The sequence below is a fragment of the Brachyhypopomus gauderio genome, chromosome 13 (assembly GCF_052324685.1).
Source record: "Brachyhypopomus gauderio isolate BG-103 chromosome 13, BGAUD_0.2, whole genome shotgun sequence".
NCBI lineage: Eukaryota > Metazoa > Chordata > Actinopteri > Gymnotiformes > Hypopomidae > Brachyhypopomus > Brachyhypopomus gauderio.
Genome location: NC_135223.1, coordinates 15209388 through 15230271, shown reverse-complemented (window position 1 = coordinate 15230271; position 20884 = coordinate 15209388). Strand labels below are relative to the sequence as shown.

At 44.2% G+C, this 20884-nt stretch overlaps 1 protein-coding gene across 4 annotated transcripts in view; it reads right to left on the bottom strand.

Moving 5' to 3' along the window:
* The window catches only part of col11a1a (collagen, type XI, alpha 1a), an 80070-nt gene extending 65960 nt beyond the window's left edge, over positions 1 to 14110 (bottom strand). For 2 of the 4 annotated variants that reach the window (XM_076971203.1, XM_076971205.1), the window contains exons 1-4: positions 13650 to 14110; positions 8642 to 8806; positions 7460 to 7673; positions 3489 to 3651 (exon numbers count right to left, since the gene is read on the bottom strand). In XM_076971203.1, the coding sequence (XP_076827318.1) occupies positions 3489 to 3651; positions 7460 to 7673; positions 8642 to 8806; positions 13650 to 13770 (663 nt within the window). In that variant the 5' untranslated portion in view covers positions 13771 to 14110. The remainder of the gene's footprint in view (positions 1 to 3488; positions 3652 to 7459; positions 7674 to 8641; positions 8807 to 13649) is intronic. The other 2 variants (XM_076971202.1, XM_076971204.1) reach the window with 1 other exon arrangement.
* Positions 14111 to 20884: the final 6774 nt, after the last annotated feature.

Below are 20884 nucleotides of genomic sequence, written 5' to 3'. Positions count from 1 at the left end.
TCTGTGTGCGTTTCTGAACTCGGACTAATCCTTGCTCCCAGAGGTGAGTGGGAGTGACCCTGTCACCCTCCTGGTTATCCACTTCATCCAGCTGATGACAAAGGACCCCGAGCAGGCGCTGAATTGGATCATGCTGGGATAGGCTGCCGTCTGGCGCACTGCACCAAAGTAGTGGTGGGCGGAGGAGTGTGTGTGCGCATGTATGTGTGTGTGCATGTAGCGTTTCTTGGATGTGTGTGTGTGTGTGTATCATGGTGGATAAAATCAGGGTGTCTGTCAGCCAGTGTCAGATTTATATGAATAGTGTGTCTCATGGCTGAGACAGCACTGAACGCTGGCTGTGGCAGGGGGATTATGGGACATGGAGAGGGGGAGGGGCGAGGGCAGGTACGCATAGTTCTGAAGGACACTGAAAAGCTTTCATTCATTTTCCACTGGCTCTGGGACTCCCAGAACTGCAGGCACTCTACACGGTATATAATGCTCAACTTCTAATCTGTTTCTTTAGCTTTTACTATTTCTGTTGCTGATTCTTTTTTTGGAAGCCGAGGGTGGAGAGGTGTTGGAAAATATAGTTCACAGCAAACTTTACACACGGGGGAAGGGTCAGAGCTGCGTTCACTGCTGTGCAGAGGCAGTCCTCAGTGTTGGGATTTAGAGGAGGGGCAGAATGCTTCTAGGTATGTGCCCCCATCCACCCTCAAACCACCACCACTACCACGTCTGAGCAGGTATTTCCTCCATATTTCCCAAAATGCACTTCAGAAAGGACAGACAGTCACCCTGTTCCCCAGGTCAGAACAGAGAAGGCTGTGTGTGCTGGACCTCACCGACACCAGTCTACCTTAGGCTTTCCTCAAGTGTGCTGATGTAAGGAAAAAAGGAATTAATTCAAGGCAACACTCTAAAGCCTTTTAAACTTTCTGGAATGTTTGTATCACAGCTACGTTCTGCAAAGTAAAAATAAAATAAAATATAAGATCAGAATGCAGCTTATACGAGAACATAAAAGACATCTTGTTTGAAAATAACAGCCGCTTTAATGTTTCTATATATGAGAACATCACTCTGCAGACCTACAGAGATGACTCATTTGGGGGGTTGGGGGTGGCACTCCTTTGGCATGCACTGAAGCGCACATCTGGCAACCCCTCCTGTTGAGTTCTGGGAACCCCCCTGACAAGATCTGTCAGCATTTCCAACAGCCATACTTCTGCCCATGCAAGGCAGCGGGCCTTCAAACCTTGCCTCGGGCACTCGGAAAACGCCCCCAGCAGCAGGGACAGGCACCCTCATACAGCCTGACGGAGACTATGACCTGTCCTGCTAAACATGGTTTTGTCAGCAGCTATCAGTCCCTCAAGGGCAGGGCAGTAGTGGAGCACACCCTCCCCCTGAAGAAACAAACTTTCTTCTTCACAGACAAACTCAAATCCCAGGGGCTGAGATGCTCTTCTTTTTTTTTTTTAGGAAGTCCATTACATTTCAACCTCATGTGACAAACAGACACTATGTACCATAATTTACTTGGCTAATTGGCTTTGTCTACCACAAATAACACATTTTCTCTCTAACACATCTGGAGAGAGAGAGAGAGAGAGAGAGAGAGAGAGAGAGAGAGAGATGCAATCAGCTTCAACAGTATATTCTCATTTATATAATCTATAAAGGCACTGATTAGCTTTCAGTGGCTATCAACAAGCTTAGCATCTCTGTGTGACGTACTCCTTTAACAAATTCAGATACATAGGAAAGATCCGCCAACAAACACCTACAGCAGAAAAACAGTCCTGACTGGAGTGTGCACACTCTGGCATCATCTGTTTTCTTCAGATACTACCTCCAAAATATACTGTTCTTCAACACACCACCACCACATAAGAGGCAATGTATGTGCAACTGATTGCAGCCAAACGCTTCAGAAGTTCTCTCATCCCCCTCCACTTTAATCAGGAGTGATTGCGGAGGAAACAGAGAGGGTGTTTCTTCCTCTGTTAAAAGCACCGCAGATGTTTTGCATTGGGGAGGTCTTGAAGAGTTGTCCTCCTGCTCCACAACACAACCTCTCACCCAGAGAGAACCATATTTCCAGACCTGCACAACATGGTTGGCCAGGAAACACACACGCTGTGTCTATCTCGATTTTAATAATTGTATTCAAGATCATTGTTCAAGTTGAAATAATCTAAGCAGACTTAACCAATCACAAGGAGCATCCATTTGTATCAGAAAAATTAAACATATAATTTTAAAGGTATCTGTCTGATAAAGTTTGTGGATTTGTCTACTTATAAACCACCAACATCAAGTGTAAACTAAGGACAGGCTAATGACGTCTACATCACAGTGCATGATTAGGCCCAGTGTTCGTTTAGAACTAAACATCTGCGGTCGTTAGTTCAGGTAATCATTCAGAGCAGAGATGGATGGTGTGGTTGTGGGAGTAAGCACGTTCCCCATGAGTCTGCTCCACCAGTGCGGCTCTGCTCTCTCCACCCAGGTAAATCTTAATTCACAACTGAATCCAGACCAGCACAACAGCTTCCAGAGAAAACACAGAAAACAGCTCCAAAGGTTTCACTGCAGTCCAGTGTTTGTCCAGGCCATGTGGAATGAAGCCCCTTCTGTCGGGCTCTCTGAGGGATCTACAGCACAGGGGGTCTCCTCAGGCCTTGAGTGGTTTCTATTACAAGGAGAAGGAAGCTTCCATGACAGGAAGTGTGGCGGGAGGTTGGCATGGGAGCAGACACACAGAACTCAGTGTTATCCCACATACATATGGATGCATATCAGACCCCTGCTTCTTATATGAGCTCTGACAGGTCAGGCATTTTATCTCATTATATCAAGGTTGGGTCCTTGATATTAGAAAACTTAATGTTAGACATTCTAAAATTTCCCACATTGAGGCAGCAGAGCGGGTATTATGATACATGATACCTCTTTTACAGAAGTAACTGATATTGATAAGAATGTAACTGATATAGGTATGTTTAAAGTGATATAGAATTAAACAAACACACACACACACACACACACACACACACACACACACACACACACAAAAGCAGATCCATCTCTCCTCCCTTTCTAACAAAAAGACACCACTACACCTCTGATCAGGTAGGCAGCAGGTCACAGCCTGTACCTATGCCCACACTTCCCAAAGACCCATCATCATATCCTCTAACCCTATTGAGGAAAACCAGCTGGAGGTCTTCAACTTTCTGTTCAAGTGATTAAAAAAAAAACACATTTATGCTGACAGTAACACCTCTGGCCACATTCTAAAAACTGAAAAAACCAAATTTAAAAAATCATGATGCTGAAGGTATAAAACTCTGCTATAACATGTACAGTTAATCTCTTAATGTCTTCTCAATGTCTTCTCAGAGTCTTATTAAGTAAGCCCATATAGCAGTGGTGTTTTGGTTCAGAATGTATCATGTAATTAAACAAGAGGTTCAAGTGTCTCCAGGATACTCTACCTCAAACACCTCTTCGTCCAAAATCCTGCTGCCGAACACAGTGATACCGCTGGTGTCGAGGTTGGCATGGTGGCTCCTACCCAGGGGCTTAGTGATCGTCTTCTTGCAGTCCACGATGATAGTCACAGTCTTCTTCTCCACACTGATAGCCACACGGTGCCACCTTTGTCAGAGACATAGAATTAAACATCACGTTTGGTCTCAGGCCAGTGCCAAACTCCAGAGCGCTGCTTCGGTTCACATCACTCAACTCCTAGACTAATTCAGCAGTCCTGCTCAGGGCTGGAGCGGGTACTCCTTGACTAGGAAGGGGAAATTCAAGCAAAGGTGAAAGGTGAAAAGGCATCGGTAAAAGGTGAAAGGGCATATAGCTGCAGCAGGTCACGCATGACTCCAGCAGAACCGAAGGTGTTAGCCTCTCTGTGTGCTCCAGCTCAGCTGTTGCTCATTACAGACGTTCACACTCTGGCCTTCTCCAGCCCTGGATTACGCTCATTAAACTTCACTGGCTTGACAGACACCTTGAACATTGCAGAAAGTGCGAGGGGACAGAAGGGGAAATACCCACATACAGTCCTAACAGTGGGGAGGAGCACTGTTGGGAGGTGCTGCTGGGACCTTGGGGAGGTACCAGCAGAACATGGCTAGGCTGTGTTGGCCTGTGGATGGATTCCTGATCCGAGCTCAACAGAACCACCTGACTAAGCTCAAAAAGGACTCATGCATTACCTGACTGGTTAAAATTTATGTGTTAATGTATTGTCTGGTCTACAGTGACCAAATCACCCACAGTAAAATAAGCTGTTATTCACAGATATATCTAAAGTAGATATATCTAAAGTAGATATATCTAAAGGATATCTAAAGGTGCCAGTCAAGAGTGAGTAATCAAACAGTGACCAGTAAGTAATGTATCTTAAACGAAAAGCTTTAAAAGAATCTCAGGGGGTGGTCGTGAGGAACTGGAAACACCCACAGATGGAATACAATGATGTCATCTGCTCTTGCCCCGTCCTCTCAACTGATAAATCATGGCAGCATCTGCACGGGATTCACTCCCTCTGGCTATAATTACCAAAGTCATTTAAGTATCTTAAACAAGCTTTAAGAGCATACAGCACTCAGCAGGCAGACTCTGTCTCTGTCTGCCCATTACTGATGACCTTAAGTCAACGGTTTGTCAAAGAAAAGAGACAGTGGGGACACTCTAGTGGGGACCACAATCTCAGTGTGGTAGTCAACACAAGCCTGGATTTCTGCCATAACTCCAAGGACCATGACTTTACACTGTGCCCTTTACTTTACAGAAAGTACAGAGAATGACCCAGAGCAGGAGAGAGAAGAGCGTCTCTTCTGAAGATGCAGCTGGTGTTCTGAGAGGCAGGACCCAGCTAGTGTTCTGAGAGGCAGGACCAAGCTAGTGTTCTGAGAGGCAGGACCCAGCTGGTGTTCTGAGAGGCAGGACCCAGCTGGTGTTCTGAGAGGCAGGACCCAGCTAGTGTTCTGAGAGGCAGGACCCAACTGGTGTTCTGAGAGGCAGGACCCAGCTGGTGTTCTGAGAGGCAGGACCCAGCTGGGGTTCTGAGAGGCAGGACCCAACTAGTATTCTTAGAGGCAGGACCCAGCTGGTGTTCTGAGAGGCAGGACCCAGGTAGTGTTCTTAGAGGCAGGACCCAGCTGGTGTTCTGAGAGGCAGGACCCAGCTAGTGTTCTTAGAGGCAGGACCCAGCTGGTGTTCTAAGAGGCAGGACCCAGCTGGTGTTCTGAGAGGCAGGACCCAGCTGGTGTTCTGAGAGGCAGGACCCAGCTGGTGTTCTGAGAGGCAGGACCCAGCTAGTGTTCTTAGAGGCAGGACCCAGCTGGTGTTCTGAGAGGCAGGACCCAGCTAGTGTTCTTAGAGGCAGGACCCAGCTGGTGTTCTAAGAGGCAGGACCCTGCTGGTGTTCTGAGAGGCAGGACCCAGCTAGTGTTCTAAGAGGCAGGACCCAGCTGGTGTTCTAAGAGGCAGGACCCAGCTGGTGTTCTGAGAGGCAGGACCCAGCTAATGTTCTAAGAGGCAGGACCAGGGCTCTCAAGTTTTGGATTAATGTCAGAGTGTGAGAGTTGTTGATGGGGGGTGGCGAACGTTAATTGTTGTGCGGGGGAGGGGGTGGCAAACGTGAGTTGTTGAGGGGGGGGGGGGGGGGCGTAAGTTGTTGAGCGGGGGGGCGAACGTAAGTTGTTGAGCGGGGAGGGGGGTTGTATATCGCGATCGATTGCCAGTGGAGGGCGACATAGATATGGATCGGAGGTAAATAAACTAGATTTTTTTTATCGCCGTGTGAAATCGGAAGTGTGGCGTGTGAGCGTGTGAAGACGGTCAAATGCATGAGACTTGAGAGCCCTGGGCAGGACCCAGCCATCCATGCTCACTGCTTCCTTTCCACATTCATTTTCTGGGGACTGTTTGACATGCTGTTTCATATTCCTGATGTTCCTATCATGAAACTTTCATCTGTTTTGTTACTTTAACCATTTACCTGCCTGATCAAATTGAAGTTGCTGACAGCACAGTGATCTGGAGGGGTGTGTTGGGATACCCTATTAATCTCCATCTAGTGTTGGCACCTCTGTATGTGTATACTTGGGCGTGTACTGCTGCATACATGTAGAAGGTTAACCATGAGTTCTGGACTTCTAGAGCTACAGAGGGGTCTCATAAACTCTACTAATGAGGGTAAGAAATTTGAAACATGAAGTGTGCTGGATGAGGAAATCACATTCCAGAGGTTAACAGGATATTTTTACATGCACACGTGCACGAGTGCACACACACACACACACAAACACACACGCACGCACGCACGCACGCACGCACACACACACACACACACACACACCCACACCCACACACACACACACACACACACACACACACACACACACACACACACACACACACACACTTCCATACATCTGCCCCCCATTTCTTCTCTAGCTCTGTAGGGAGGTGTTCCTGGTTAAGGGTCAGCCCATTCTTAGTCACTACTGCACACACATTCAGAGCACACACATCTCACCAGCACACATACGTCTAACCTGCACACACACACACACCACACCAGCACACACACGTCTAACCAGCACACACACGTCTAACCTGCACACACACGTCTCACCAACACACACACATCTCACCATCACACACACGTCTCAACTGCACAGCTACAAAATCCACAGCACTCATTGCATCTGCTCTTTCATTCAAAATGTAGTTACCATCTATACCATTAATAACCATAAGTAATCAAATTCAATTTGATTCAAAGTAATTCTCGCAGCACTGTCTTACCATTATCTTTTTAAAGACCTGAATTTACATAACAGAATGTATGGCAAACATACCTTTGCCAAAGCATACTTTATTTTTGTAGCTGGGACCCATCTGGCAAGCAGCAAAGTGTATATGCCTGTGCCAGACAGTGTTGTTATATAGCTTTGTTGTGCCTGTCTAAACAGACACCCTGGTGACTGCAGTCGTATCCCCCCACATCATTCCACTCCACGACAAAGCATACAAGTGCAAATGGACAGTCTGACTCAGACTTGAAGACCTCCAGCTCAGGATCAACTCCCAGACTGCCCCTGTCTGTGAAAGGCACAGCTAAAGGGACCTAACCAACTCTACAAGCGCGTTTAAAGACAGCTAAACTGAGCTTGCTGATGGACAAACCCCTATAAGACAGTTAAACCGACTCTGTCTATAGACATGCCTACATACGCTATATCTAAACAAATGCTTGCTATGCACAGAACAGCTAGGACAGCTAATCAGTGTTCACAGCAAGCCTTTCCATTACCATGTATCCACAGTCATCTCTGGCCCTGCCACCATGGTCTACCCTACCATACCCCACTGTCTCCACCCAGTTACGCTCCCAGCCATGCTCCTCCAGTTAGCTCCACCCCCATGACAGCCCAGCCCTACTTACTTCCCGTCAGCCAGGTTGAGGGTGCGGAACAGGGGATAGTCCTCAGGGGCGGGCTTCCCAGTCTGGTCCTCGTACAGGAAGACGGGAGAGCGGCCGACCTCCACGCCGAGCTGCTGGACACCCCGCTCGCTGTACATGGACAGTAGGAAGGACTGAAGACCGGCTTTGGGCTTGAGGGTGGTCAGGATGGAGAAGTCTTCAGGGAACACTCCAGCTGAGGACACAGGAGAGCAGTCTGTTTAGCAGAACACCTGCCACACGCAGGCTGGAACCCGCATTATTTAAGACAGACATTTTATAATCCTGTAAAATGTTCAGACACCATAAAATACTTCCAGCAGTTTTATAAATCAAAACGTTTCAGTGGCTTTATCGCATCTGTAGCTGTTAGCAAACCTGCCCATGCATCAGAGTGTGTTTAGTAAGAAAAACGTTCTAACAAGCCTGACTTCAATAATCCTGCAGAACTGATCAGAGAGCAATTCCAGGCAAACTGGGAAACCCAAGAGAAGCCAGGGCCTTCAGAACATTAGCAACAGGATCCTAACAGGCATTTAATTACCTTACTAAAGCACCGCTGTAGCACAGCATGCAGAGATACCTCACATTCATTTAGCTACAAGAGTACAAATACATTAACTAACAAAGTCTAACAAAGTCCCATCATCCAGTCCAAGACACTATCATAGGACTAGACTAATCCCATGATTCAGTTCTATACACTACCATAGAGCTAGACTAATCCCATGATTCAGTTCTATACACTACCATAGAGCTAGACTAATCCCATGATTCAGTTCTATTCACTAGCATTGAGCTAGACTAATCCCATGATTCAGTTCTATTCACTAGCATAGAGCTAGACTAATCCCATGTTACATTTCTATACACTAACATAGGACTAGACTAATCCCATGATACAGTTCTATACACTAGCATAGAGCTAGACTAATCTCATGATACAGTTCTATACACTAGCATAGAGCTAGACTAATCTCATGATTCAGTTCTATACACTAGCATTGAGCTAGACTGTTCTCCTTTCTTTCAAGTTTCTTAACAGAACAAAAAAAGCACCACCAGCGAGAAATGGCACTAGAGCAGTGTGCAGTGCCCTCAGGGGCTGAGAGAAGATGGGGGAGTGTGTGGGATGTGGGAGTGTGTGGGGCATCTGGAGCGTACCTGGGAAGAGCTGCCTGGTGGGGGCGCTGATCTGGGCGGTCTTGCCCACTCTGTAGGCCGTGTCTGGCTGTGAGGCTCTTCTGTTTGCGCAGAATCCTGATGTCTTCCGCACTCCTTCAGGGGTATTGTGAAAATCTAATACTTTTAGCACGTCCACGGATTCGGCTGTGAGTACAGAAAGAGCAAAGATAGTGTGTGTTACAGATAAGTGTTTCACCTCAGCAGTGTAACCTGTAGAATGGAGAAAGGGCACTATAATGACTGACACTAGATGTGAAAATGAATAAATATAAAGATTTTGGTACAGAAAGGTCAAACTTAAAAGATTTTCTGCTTATCATCTACAGTATGAAACAACACATAGCAAAAAAGGCATAGAATCCCTTGCTTGGAGAAACAGGTCTTTCAAATATGTCTGCCATGTCTTGTGACTGGAAGTTTCTGTATTAAATCCAGATCAACAGGCTGCTCACAGCTGGTCAGTCTTACAGTACACTGAGGTCCACCACAGGAAAGGGTTAAAGACTAAACTGATCTAATGCAGCCCTCATTCTGGGGCCCAGAAAACGCAGAGACCAAAGAGAATCAAAGAATCAAGAAGAAAGAAGAAACCAACTGACCAAAATCACTTCTCATCCATATAAATGTAAAATGTACCCCGGTCCAAATCAACCACACACAACACTGTCTTTGTGGGAATGTGTCAATCTGAATGATCAACACCCTCCACTATGTAATCTCTATGAGCCTGTTAGAGTGATCAAGGCTGTCTGAAAGGGCTTTGGGCCTGATTACACTTGGTTATAAACATTGTTTCACCAATGTAAGCTATAGTAATTCAAACCAATTTAACCTCCGGCTCCTCTTTTCCACTCCTCTCCGTTTCTGTTTGCCCATTCTTTCACCTTGCTGTCTTTTTCCACTCATCCCTCTTTCTCATTCTACTCCTCAATCTTTTTTTTTGTCTCCAGCCCTCCATTTATCTTTCTCCTTTATCTCCCTCCCTCTTGATTCTTTTTGTTAGTCTTTCCTTTCTGGCCTTTCTGTCCCTTCTAATTCTTTTTTTAAGTAATGTCCGATTTCCTTTTTCAGTGTCTGCAACGGGATACTCAGGCTAATTAAAATATAGTCAAAATATATAGTTGTGCCAAAGAAGTGAAACCTCTGCTCACTCTTCAACTCCAGCACTGACATACAAAGGATAATACACGTTCACAGCCTCGTTTATTCATCCCTGAAGACCTGCCGTACACTGGGTCCTGATTCAGAACCACCTTAACTATATCCATCAATTATGGAATTTATCTAGTGTCACTGTCAATGTACTAAAACACATTATTTCAGTATTCAGTGAACAGCACGTCCTAGAGCAGGGGTGCTCATTACGTCGATCTACCGACCGACACTCGATCGCGAAGGAATGTGCGTAGATCGCGTCACATTAAAAAGTAGTAGATGAATCGCACATCTGCACTGACAGTTGTATTTTGATTGACATTCACGGTAGCCAATCTGCAATCCGCTCAACAAATTACAAGCCACTGCATTCCCACCAAGGAGGACCTCTATGCTGCTGTCTGAAACCTTTAAAAGACAGTACCATTGCAGCTCTGTTCATTTGGACAAGAAGGAAAGCATCTCTGTGTTTACTGGTCCATGGACCAGTCAAGGATGCAGTTAGTTAACCAGCTCCTCTAAAGCCTATCAAATTAGTGGACTTCTGATATCGATCGTGCAAACTCTAAAACCTATCAGACTCTAAAACTATACAACAATACAGGTGCCTTGGAGGGTATTAGAATAAACAGCAAACAAGGGTTGCTCCTCACACTCTAGGCCTTGTCTGATTCACAGTTCCCAGGTCTTCAGCCTGATCTGAAGCTCACTGTGCACAGCTGTGGTTCCTGCCTGCACATGGCTCACGGCCTGGGAGCAACCATGCTGTCCCCAGCTCCACTAACACTGCACGTGAAGAGCTCCAGTCTTCAGGAAGGTGTCACACCACTCATGAACTGGTGTGAGTTTACCATGACCAACGAGCAAACATGCACGTGCACACACACACACACACACACACACACACACACACACACACACACACACACACACACAAACACACACACAATGGGAGGGGTCAAAAAGAAAGGAGGATGTGTAATCCTGTATCAATAAATCATCTCATTGAGAACTTTGTCTAGTGCTCATGATGTGAGCAGGGAGCCATGAGCACATTGCAGGAACAACTCATTTATCAAACATGCATGTACATGTGTCTTCTACATGAGGACAAACAAAGCTCAAAAAAGTTCTCAGAGCAGTGACGAAAGATGGCAGATTACCCAGTTCTGTTTTGCTTCTGACAGCGTGCTAGGTGCAGTCAACTGGAAAAGCACAGACCTTTTCACCTGCAGCTCCCTGGGACTCTACTAATGTATTCATCCGGAATATCTCTGCCCCCTCTCCATCACACCCACCCACCATCTCCCCACACCCCCTCTCTCTCCTCCCTCTCTCTCTCTCTCTCTCTCTCTCTCTCCTCCCTCTCTCTCTCCCTCTCTCTCTCTCTCTCTCTCTCTCTTTCTCTCTCTCTCTCTCCTCCCTCCTTCTCTCTCTCTCTCTCTCTCTCTCTCCTCCCTCCTTCTCTCTCTCTCTCTTCCCCCTCTCCCCTGACACCCCCCCCACACACGCTTGCTGTTTAAACAAGGCAGCATTATGCCACAGAACCCCGCCGAGAAAACTTCACTAGGAAAATGGGCCTGAAGGTCTCTCTTTGACCACTGAAATGGTCACTATCTATAATAAAGCATACATTTTCTATACCTACTTATCCAGACAAGTGCATCACATATAATTATAGGACATCTGAATTACTGGAGATATTTATTGATGGCTACAGTTACAAAACCGACTGGATGGCTCTGTAGTAGCAAATCGTAGAGAACAGCCTACCGAACTGGGAAGGTAAAAGAGTTCTTGTGTACGACCGCCCCTGTGCCGTAATAGTTAGCAGAGTTTAGGGGAGATTTGTGAAATGTGAGCATTGTTTGAAGGAATGCACATGTGAGATGTTTGAGCCGCAGGGGCCGAGAAAACGTGTCTGTACACTGCAAACCGAAGAGGGAACCCTACAGAAATGCCTTTACAAGCCATAAACCATCAAGTGAACTTCGCATGGTTTTAACCAATGATGAACGAGATAAATGTAGCAGCCTCAGCTTTCATCGGAGCATTGACTAGCATAGCAGACATTCCTGATGCCCTTGGGATTTAACTGTTTATTATATTTATATAGCTATTATGTATATTAAAATGAATAAATGTCGCTTTCCCGTCGTGCTGTCTGCAAGTGCCAGAATTCAAATAAAGCCTTTGGACATGGGAAAAACATGATAAAAGTGTTCTATAAGGTTTTTCTTTGATGTTTCGATTTACTTGTAAAATTCGGAGATTGGTTTGATTTAACTTTGTCTTTGTCAGCCCTGTTGTCAGGTCCAGATCGGCCCCAGAGCTGCGCTGCCTCTTTGAACTGAAATAACAGGGATGAACGAGGAGGGCCGTCATCAAATAACCGCGCAGCACTTAGTGCAGAAACGTCGTGGCCCCGCTCGAGGAGGCAGCACAACGCGGCCTTGTGTGAGGGTGCACACGTCCAAAACACACGAGGGGGGGAACAACCTGCACACAAGGTCGCACGAGCCCCCGCTTGGGCTTCGGTGTGGACCAGGTCTGCGTGGAGATAGGGTGTTCCTTCAGGCTGGCGCGATTTGATTCTCTAAATCTATCACGATACACGACAACATACACGTTCACTAACACGTAACGTCGCGTAAGGTAAATCCCATAAATATTTGGAGACAATTAAAGAAAACAGGCCTAATCTACAATGAATCATCAGTAAAAATTTAAGTAGTAATAATTCCTAATTAAAGTGTAAAACTTAATAGGTAGGCCTATACATTAGATATTTAGGAACCTTGATCTAAAGTCTGATTTAAAAACCCTAAGTAATGAACTGTCAGGTGTTCTCCACACAGTCTATTCAGAGCTGAATCCATAATTGCTGGGCTTATGTTTTATTGTGGCACGCCCATAATCAACGTCCTCCTGTCGCGCGACCATCTCTCATTAATATTACAGCGTTTTACAAGTTTTATACGCTTTTGTAGAAACATGTAGTGGCAAATTTCATGTATGTATCATAATCAAAGTTTATTCATTTGAGTCACTTTGATGGTCTACTTTTCTCTTTTTTTATATAACGGGCGAAATATTCATTAGTCGCGTCGGATACCTTTCCTTTTACTGAAAAATTCTTCAACAAACTGTAAGACAGCGACCAAAACCCCGGAGGAATTTCACCCTGCCAACCGTGTCCACACACACCTAACGGACCACTGTTCCGAACAAAGACCTTTCTTCCCGGCATAAATCTCAAATGTTGTCTCACAGAAGACTTCACACATTCTTTCACTTGTTTCCTCACTACGATAGTACGGGACTAGGTGGAAAAGCGTCTCACATTTTGATAAAGTGAGCGTCCCTCACGAAAGTCAACCCACCACGGCGAACAGACATAACCATGCGTAAAACCCAACGTCTTCACACCCATTGGGTCTGTCTCATTTCCGAGACAGGACATCTCCGGCACCTGTGTAAAACTGTGTCCAGCAAAGTGTGACGCTCATAAAATGTAGATGTGGATACAAAAACTTCAAAACATATGTTATTGTTTACCAGCGACTGTATTTTATGTAATCTGAATGTGTTTCACTTGGAAAGCCATGGAGAAATTGCCGTGCTTGCATTTCACACTTTGGTGGCTTCAGCTGTGAGACTTTACTCCAACCTTTATTTTAATGGATCGCAGTACTGCTGCTAGCCACAGATACGAAGTAATAAATGTCTTAATATTACTCTCGTGGTCCCTCTACATGAAGGATCATGCACTTGGTCTGACTGACGGTCCCTGTAAACTTTAGAAAAAGTTTGGAAACCTATCTTGTCTTACCTGCTCTGACATTTGGAGCCTGCAGAACAAGCAGGAGGGACAGCGTGATGAGTTTGGTTACAGTCAAATCCAAAAGCCACCTTTTCGTTTTCCACCTCGTGGACCACCGTTTCATCTCCATGGTCGGGCGCCCACGAACGTGAACAAATGAGGGCGACTTCAACTTTGGTTCAGTTATGTCCCTTCCACAATCCCAAACGTGTCGGATCTATTCTACATAGCCATAAGTAAGGAGGTGTGTGTTTCTTCTCACAGCCAGTCCGGGCCCCTTCGATCCTCCTTTCCCTTGCCCAGCCTTCGGACTGAAGGTGTTTGGGCTTTAATCAAAATGCACAGAGCATCCGATACCCTCGCAGTCACACCGTCAAGAGGGCCGGGCAAGCTCCAAAGCAGACCTACGATTACAGGAAAATGACAAGGGAAAAAAGCCTCCGATTAGCAAATCACCAAGCTTGGAAGTCGCCCTGGGATCCACCCATCAACTTTACGCATCCCCTCCATGCGCGCCCCTCCATGCGCGCCCCTCAAGAGCAGGCGTACGGTTTCCTCAAGTGGCCTGGGAATTGACGGAATGGCGATATAACGAAAGAACGAGCAGGCATGCCAACTATTTGCAGTCACAGATCCGCTGTCAGTCGCCGGACCACAGACGACTCACCTTGGCCCACATACCAATGACTGACCGTTTCTTTTCGCACCCTTTGCCAGAACTGTGGTGGTCCGGTTAGGTTATCGCGTGTTGGTAATAGCGACGGTCTCTCCGTTTCAGGACAGACAGTTTCGGTCATAACGTTTTCGTCGTGTTCATTTTTACCAGCAATGTTATATCAATGAAAAACTTCAAAACCCTTCGTAAATCAAATTAATATTTACGATGAAATATTCTCAGATTTATTTAAAACAAAGCAATTATTCGGATGTACTTGCGTATGCACTCTAAAATGACACTGAAGATAACCCCGTATATGATTCACAATCAATCAGGAAAACCATAAAAATTATTACTGGCAAAGTTATTAATCAGAATAATATTTTAAAACCAAAAAACTGCTTTATGGACATCAATACAAGAGTTAAAAATTATCTTGTAATAATGTTGTTTGTAACAGAAAATCCCAATTTCCCAATTATTTTTCTACATGTAAAACTACTGTTAGTGATGCAAAAACAAACAAACAAACAACAACAAAAACAAAGAAATGTGTTTTATACATAATATCAGGAACTGGCACATTGTAAACTTATGGTGTGATTTATAACTTTCTTCACAAAAGGGACAGTTAGGAGCGATCTATGATCTAAATGAGGATCTAGATTGCCACATCTGGTTCCTCATAGGGACAGTATTAAACTGATAAGGTTTAAAAAGATAAGGCTTTTCCAGTTTCGAATATAAACACTAAATTGATTTTAAAAATGTGTGTTATTGTTTACAGTGTTTGTGATTCTATTATCTTCTGTATAATTAAAAATAATGAAATTCCATTGCTACATGAAAGGATAATATGTAACATACACTAAGTGTGAAGTTAGAATACTGATCTGACAATGAACATCTCCACCATGTTTGATTAAGACACATGTTCATGATAAGTATTCACTTTTTTATGGATTTAGAATGTTTCAGAAAAAGAAATGACAAGACACATGAAGTAGTATGAAAGGGAGCAAAAATTATACAGTCTCTTTACAGGACATAGATTCTTCAGCTCCCTAAATGAACAGACTCCTAAATGAACAGTCAGACTCCTGGACGATCAGTCAAACTCCTGGACAAACAGTTACATTCCTGGATGAGCAGTCACACTCCTGGATGAATTGTGAGACCTCTGGATGAACACTCAGTCTCCTGGATGAACAGTCAGTCTCCTGGATTAATGGTGAGACTCCAGCTCATGCTGATCATGAACACCACAACCTGGACTGATCCATCTTCACAGTTCCTTGAATACATTTGGTGCAAACACTAAAGCAATACTACCTCTCATTCTCTTAGAAGTAAAGGCATCTACAACATTTAACAGACACTGTGCTTTTGCTTTTCTTTTATTACATATTGCATATTTCTTTGTTATTTATTTATAGTTTATTCACATATGCACATGTTAATGCTATCCCATGCTTATATGTAACTTCATTAATGTCTAAATGTTTATACATTCAGTAAAATAAAAACTAATGACATCACTGTCAGTGTTAAGAGAATGCCAGGTGCTGTCTAGTTCATACATGTGTATTTTCTGAACGTATTCATAATGTAGTGCTTGCAGCGTGTTGGACACAGTTGAGAAGAATGATCACACAGGCTCTTATCACTATAACAACTTGTAAAATTATATCCTCAAAGGTGACATCCTGAGATGTCAGAACATGTGTAAAAGGTATCTGAGTGATTTTGAATTCTTATCTGTACATTAATTTTTCATTGCTGATTATGCAGACTGTGATCCAGGCAGAAAGACTAAAGGTTAAGGGGTCGTAACTCTCATGATGACATTGTATCTATTAATTTGAATTCTTTTTTTTGCTTTCACTCTATATATGTTAGCCTTACTTTCCTCCAGCAGCACGGATCTGTTCTTGAGGCCCCCAGGAGCAGAAACCAGGTGACCTTGCTTGTCTATTGGGAGCATTTATGGTTGACTTTTGACCTGGTGGATGTATATCTCATGTTGGTACTGCCCCCTTGCCAAACATCGCTAGGATGGGCAGATTTAAATTCCACTTTTTTTCTATGCTGAGTCACATGCAATTGCAAAGTCTTGAAAATCGTTTATACATCTGATGACAAAAAACACGATTAGGTTCAGATTTCCAAACACTTTAAACGTGATTAAAGGAAAGGCTTTCTAATAGTCAACAGGTTGAACTTGAAACCAATTTTGTAAAATGTGTGTAAAACAAAATCCTAAAAATTGTATTAAATTTAACAAGAAAATTGCTTCACTGATTCATACAATCTCTTCTGTAGCCTTAAAATTATCCTTAATGAAAAGAGGGTGCATCAATGACCACTCAGTGAGGCAGGGGTGTTATTTCTAACCCCCTTGGGTAAGTGTCCAGGCCTATGTGATATTATAGGGGTGTGTGTGTGTGTGTGGGGGGGGGGGGGGGGGGGGGGTTTCACAGGCATACGTTACACTGCCCCGCAGACATGTGTGGAAGCTCCTGAGCACACAGCTCAGGGCAGGATAAAGAGCCTTTTCTCTCCCTGTCACTGGTGTCTGTGGAGGGACACGGCTCCTTGCTGACAGGATGGCACAGGCACACTCTCTGACAAGACTTCAGGAGACAAGGGAACATGATCAAGAGAAGAAAAAGACACCAGACTGGATGGTTCAGAGATTTCTTAAATGATGGTTTCAGGCAGAGAAGTGTCCGTCTTTTCCCGGGTCTACGTGCATTTTGACACTTGTATCTGGACTGTGGCAAACCATAGTGGAAAGCAGAATGAACCTTGGTTAGAGGCCCATTGCTTTCTGGACACACTGACATGGTTTTATAATGTGTCCATAGATTGGGTCGCTAGGCAAAAGGCAAATTACTGTTAACTTTATTGGAATAAATATACATATATCAATTATGGACAACGGCATATTTCTCTCACCTGAAAAGCTTTTGCAAACTTTATTTAAAATGGAATGCACTGGTCATGATTATTTATTTATTTTGGCTATTTTAGGTGGCCTAGCTCTCTCAAACAGGAAATGACATTGACAAAAGCCTGCTGTGTGTGACACACGTGTACCAGTGAGTCATGTTCCAACAAAGTGTGACGTTTTATATACAGTTCTTCAACCCAAAGGCCCAAATCTTCTTATTCCAATGATCATGAGCAGTTCCAGACTTCGGTTCTGGGGTCTTCATGCACAGTGCCTCGCTTGTGTTTTCCTGTTATAGCAGGTGTGCGAGAGCGGCCTAATCAGCTGAATCAGACATGTCGGAGGAATGAAAAGACAAAGCTCCCTTAGACATTCAGTCCATGCTCTGAATTCTCAGGAGTTACATTATTCATGACAGATCTCTGTAATTGCTGACATGGATAACAGGGTTCGTTGAAGGTTTCATCTGCTGCTCCAGCACAACCTCTTTGTTTTGTTTTTGTCAGTATGTCACTAGTATCATTACCCAGAGCAACATTACAAAAGTGCCTTGTCACCTACATATAACATAAATCCCAGTACCATAGGATAGAGTTCAAATACCATTGTTCAAAGCCTCCCAGTCTGGTTCTAGCATGCATAAACACAGAGCATCTTACAGCCACCGGTCATATTTTCAGCACAAGTAGGGCTGGTGAAATGAATGCATACTCCTTGATGATGTCATTTATTTTTCACTGTCAGCCCAGCAAGACCTCGTACACCTGTCTGGTCTCTCACCAACAGAGTTCACGAACCCCAGACGGTGCAACACAACTGCCTTGCTGGGGATGCTGGACTGCGTGTGATAAAGCAAAGCTCTTTATTTCCATTCCCATGACAGGAGGGTGAGCTGAGGGTGAAGAGGAGGCCCTGTGCCCTGGCTCTGCTGAAGTATGTGGAGAACCCTAGGACTGAGCATGCAGAAGTTCATGAATGAAATCTTGTTTTATGTGGGACTATTAACCAATTGAAAGCAGATGGAATTCAACACATGGGACATGAAAGCACTGCTGTAAGCCAGCACCACCTGTTTGGAGATGGAACCGAAACGCCTCTGTCTGGAAGAAGGGGCATCTTGGATCATGGCTACTCCCAGATCCTGCCCCACTTACCCTCTCAGAACATATGAGAAACATGTGCTTTTGGATGAGTCATGTGGTAAACCCCAAGGTGCAGTCTGACGTCTGACAGGCCAGGTTCTGGGTTCCCATGGCTGGAGTAGCACCCCACCAGTTGTCCTAGAGGCCAGAGGAGCTCAAGAGGCTAAAAAAGGTGTTGATGAGTCAGCCAGTGGAGGTCACTTCAACTCATCCCAGATGGTTGAAGTAAACCACAGGAGGTTTGAGGCGAGCAAGAGTGCTGGATCTCTGAAAGACACACCCACGAAGACATGGGTGGTCCTTTAGTGGGTGTAGGTGGGCTTTTACAAAGCTTCCCAAAGTAACAGTGGCAGTGTTAACAATTATAACATATGTTAAAGCTGTGATAACTGGATTTTTTCAGGCACGTTGATCTTACATTTGATCTTAGTACTGAGCAACGAGCTGGCTCAGGATCTGGTCAACTGCTAGAGCCAACTGTACAGTGATGAGATGTTTTATTTAGTTGGTGCTTTCATACAGATCACTGCTGTTTGCCAGCCTAATCAAAATTCTATCTTTTGCCTTGTGCTTTTAACCTCCCTGTGTCTATTTCTCTCTCTCTCTCTCTCTCTCTCTCTCTCTCTTTCTCTCTCTGTCGATCTGCCTACTCATGTACCATAAATTTTGGTGAGTTTAACTTCAAGCATGCCCGAGCAGAAGGAGGCCCTCCTCACATCTTTATGTAGTACTGTTTCATCAAAGACAGCAGATAAAGGTCTGCTTGTCAGTGGGTGTTTATTAAAAAACATCCTAAGTAAACAAACAGCAAAAAGGCCACCCACTAAACCCCATCTGGCACAGACTCAGAAACACAAGGTCTTAACTTGTTAGAATGAAAACAAAAAATTACTGTATTTTCCCAAAAAATTAGCAATCTAAGCACGACATTCCAGACAAAATATTAACAGATTCTGAGATAGATTTTATGCTCGGTTTGTCTTGTCTCTGTTCCTTACATATTCAGTAATGTTATTTTGATTATGATCTCAGTTATGACTATTTCCTTTAATGATACTGACACTGACACATGTGTGTCTGTATATACTCTGTATATAATATTTTCACATGTTCCTTTATTTGGCATTATAGAACAGAGAAACCCTGGATCCACCATAGTGGATTCCAGACACATACTGAACTTAAGGCAGCCAGCCATGTAGTGTGCGCTCACAGAGGCTGCTCTGTGTGAGCCCTGCTCCTGGTGTGGGGGTGAAGGGCATGCATACTTCCCTGGGGTGGATATTTTACTCTGCATCCTAGGAGAAAATATGGGATATAAAGTATTATGAAAAAACGTGTAACTAGTAAGACATTCATGCAAAATTGGAGGTTTTACACTGAGGCAAATAGTGACACGGTTTTACACAGTTGCTGGGGCAACTGACCATGCTCCTTTAATAGTGAATCAAATATGAAATAAATAACGTGGGCAGGAGATTGACTGCCTTCCTTTTATGCATGTGTCTGTGCATGCAAACAATAATTCTCACATCTCACAGAATTTCATAAATAAATTCTGATGATTAATGTACACTGATCACAGCAAGGTCCCCAGCCCTGGTTTGGCCTGACCTCTGGGGTCATTAAAGAGTTCTCTGACCATTGGACTACCACCCACATAGCAGTACGTGTCAGGGTCCAGCTTACACTGTCCAGGTTCCAGCATGACATGTCTTGGAGTGGAGCTCGGGGTTTGTTTATTTGTTTGTTTGTGATGGTAATATCAGCATGGTTTAAGTGAGTGAGATCTGCCTCTATGTTAAGATTCTGCTATTCATTAGTCTATTAGGAACAGATATTTAAGGTTTGAGAAGTATAACTGTGCCATGCTCTTAGATCAGCACCTGGTCGGCATATACAGATTGGATGAAATGCATTTCACAGAAGTCATTCTAGTAAATGACTTTTGATGTATAGGAAACACAACTCTACACTGGAGGATTACACTTAGTGGTTTTGACTGTTTTGGTCTGTTAGCACAAATCTCAAAGACTCCCAAAGATGTAAAACACCCCATTTGTATAAAGGGCACTATCAGCTTTCATGTGAGCAAAAAAAAAAAAGAAAGGTGAGCAAATGAATGATGAAATCAAAACCATGTAGTATAAAATTACAATCGGTTCCTGTGGGTCCATGTACTGTGGCCATTAATTAGAACTTCTAAAAGTTCTAAAAGTGAAGCTGAGGTCCCAGGTCTGCACTTTTAGGCTGTGAAGCGTCAAACATGTTGCTACAGATCGGTTCCTCTTCAGGCATGCATGCTGAAAGGAGTCAGCTGTTTGTTTAACATAAATCGTGGATCATTTCATCTTAGGTCACGGACTCTAGGAAGCTGTCCTGGCACACATCACTGAACTTCCTGTTCCTTTGAGTTAACAGACCAAGATATCCAAAAGGTGGATTCACTTTCCTCTTCACAGCAGTTAGAAACTGATGTTTAAAACTGCAG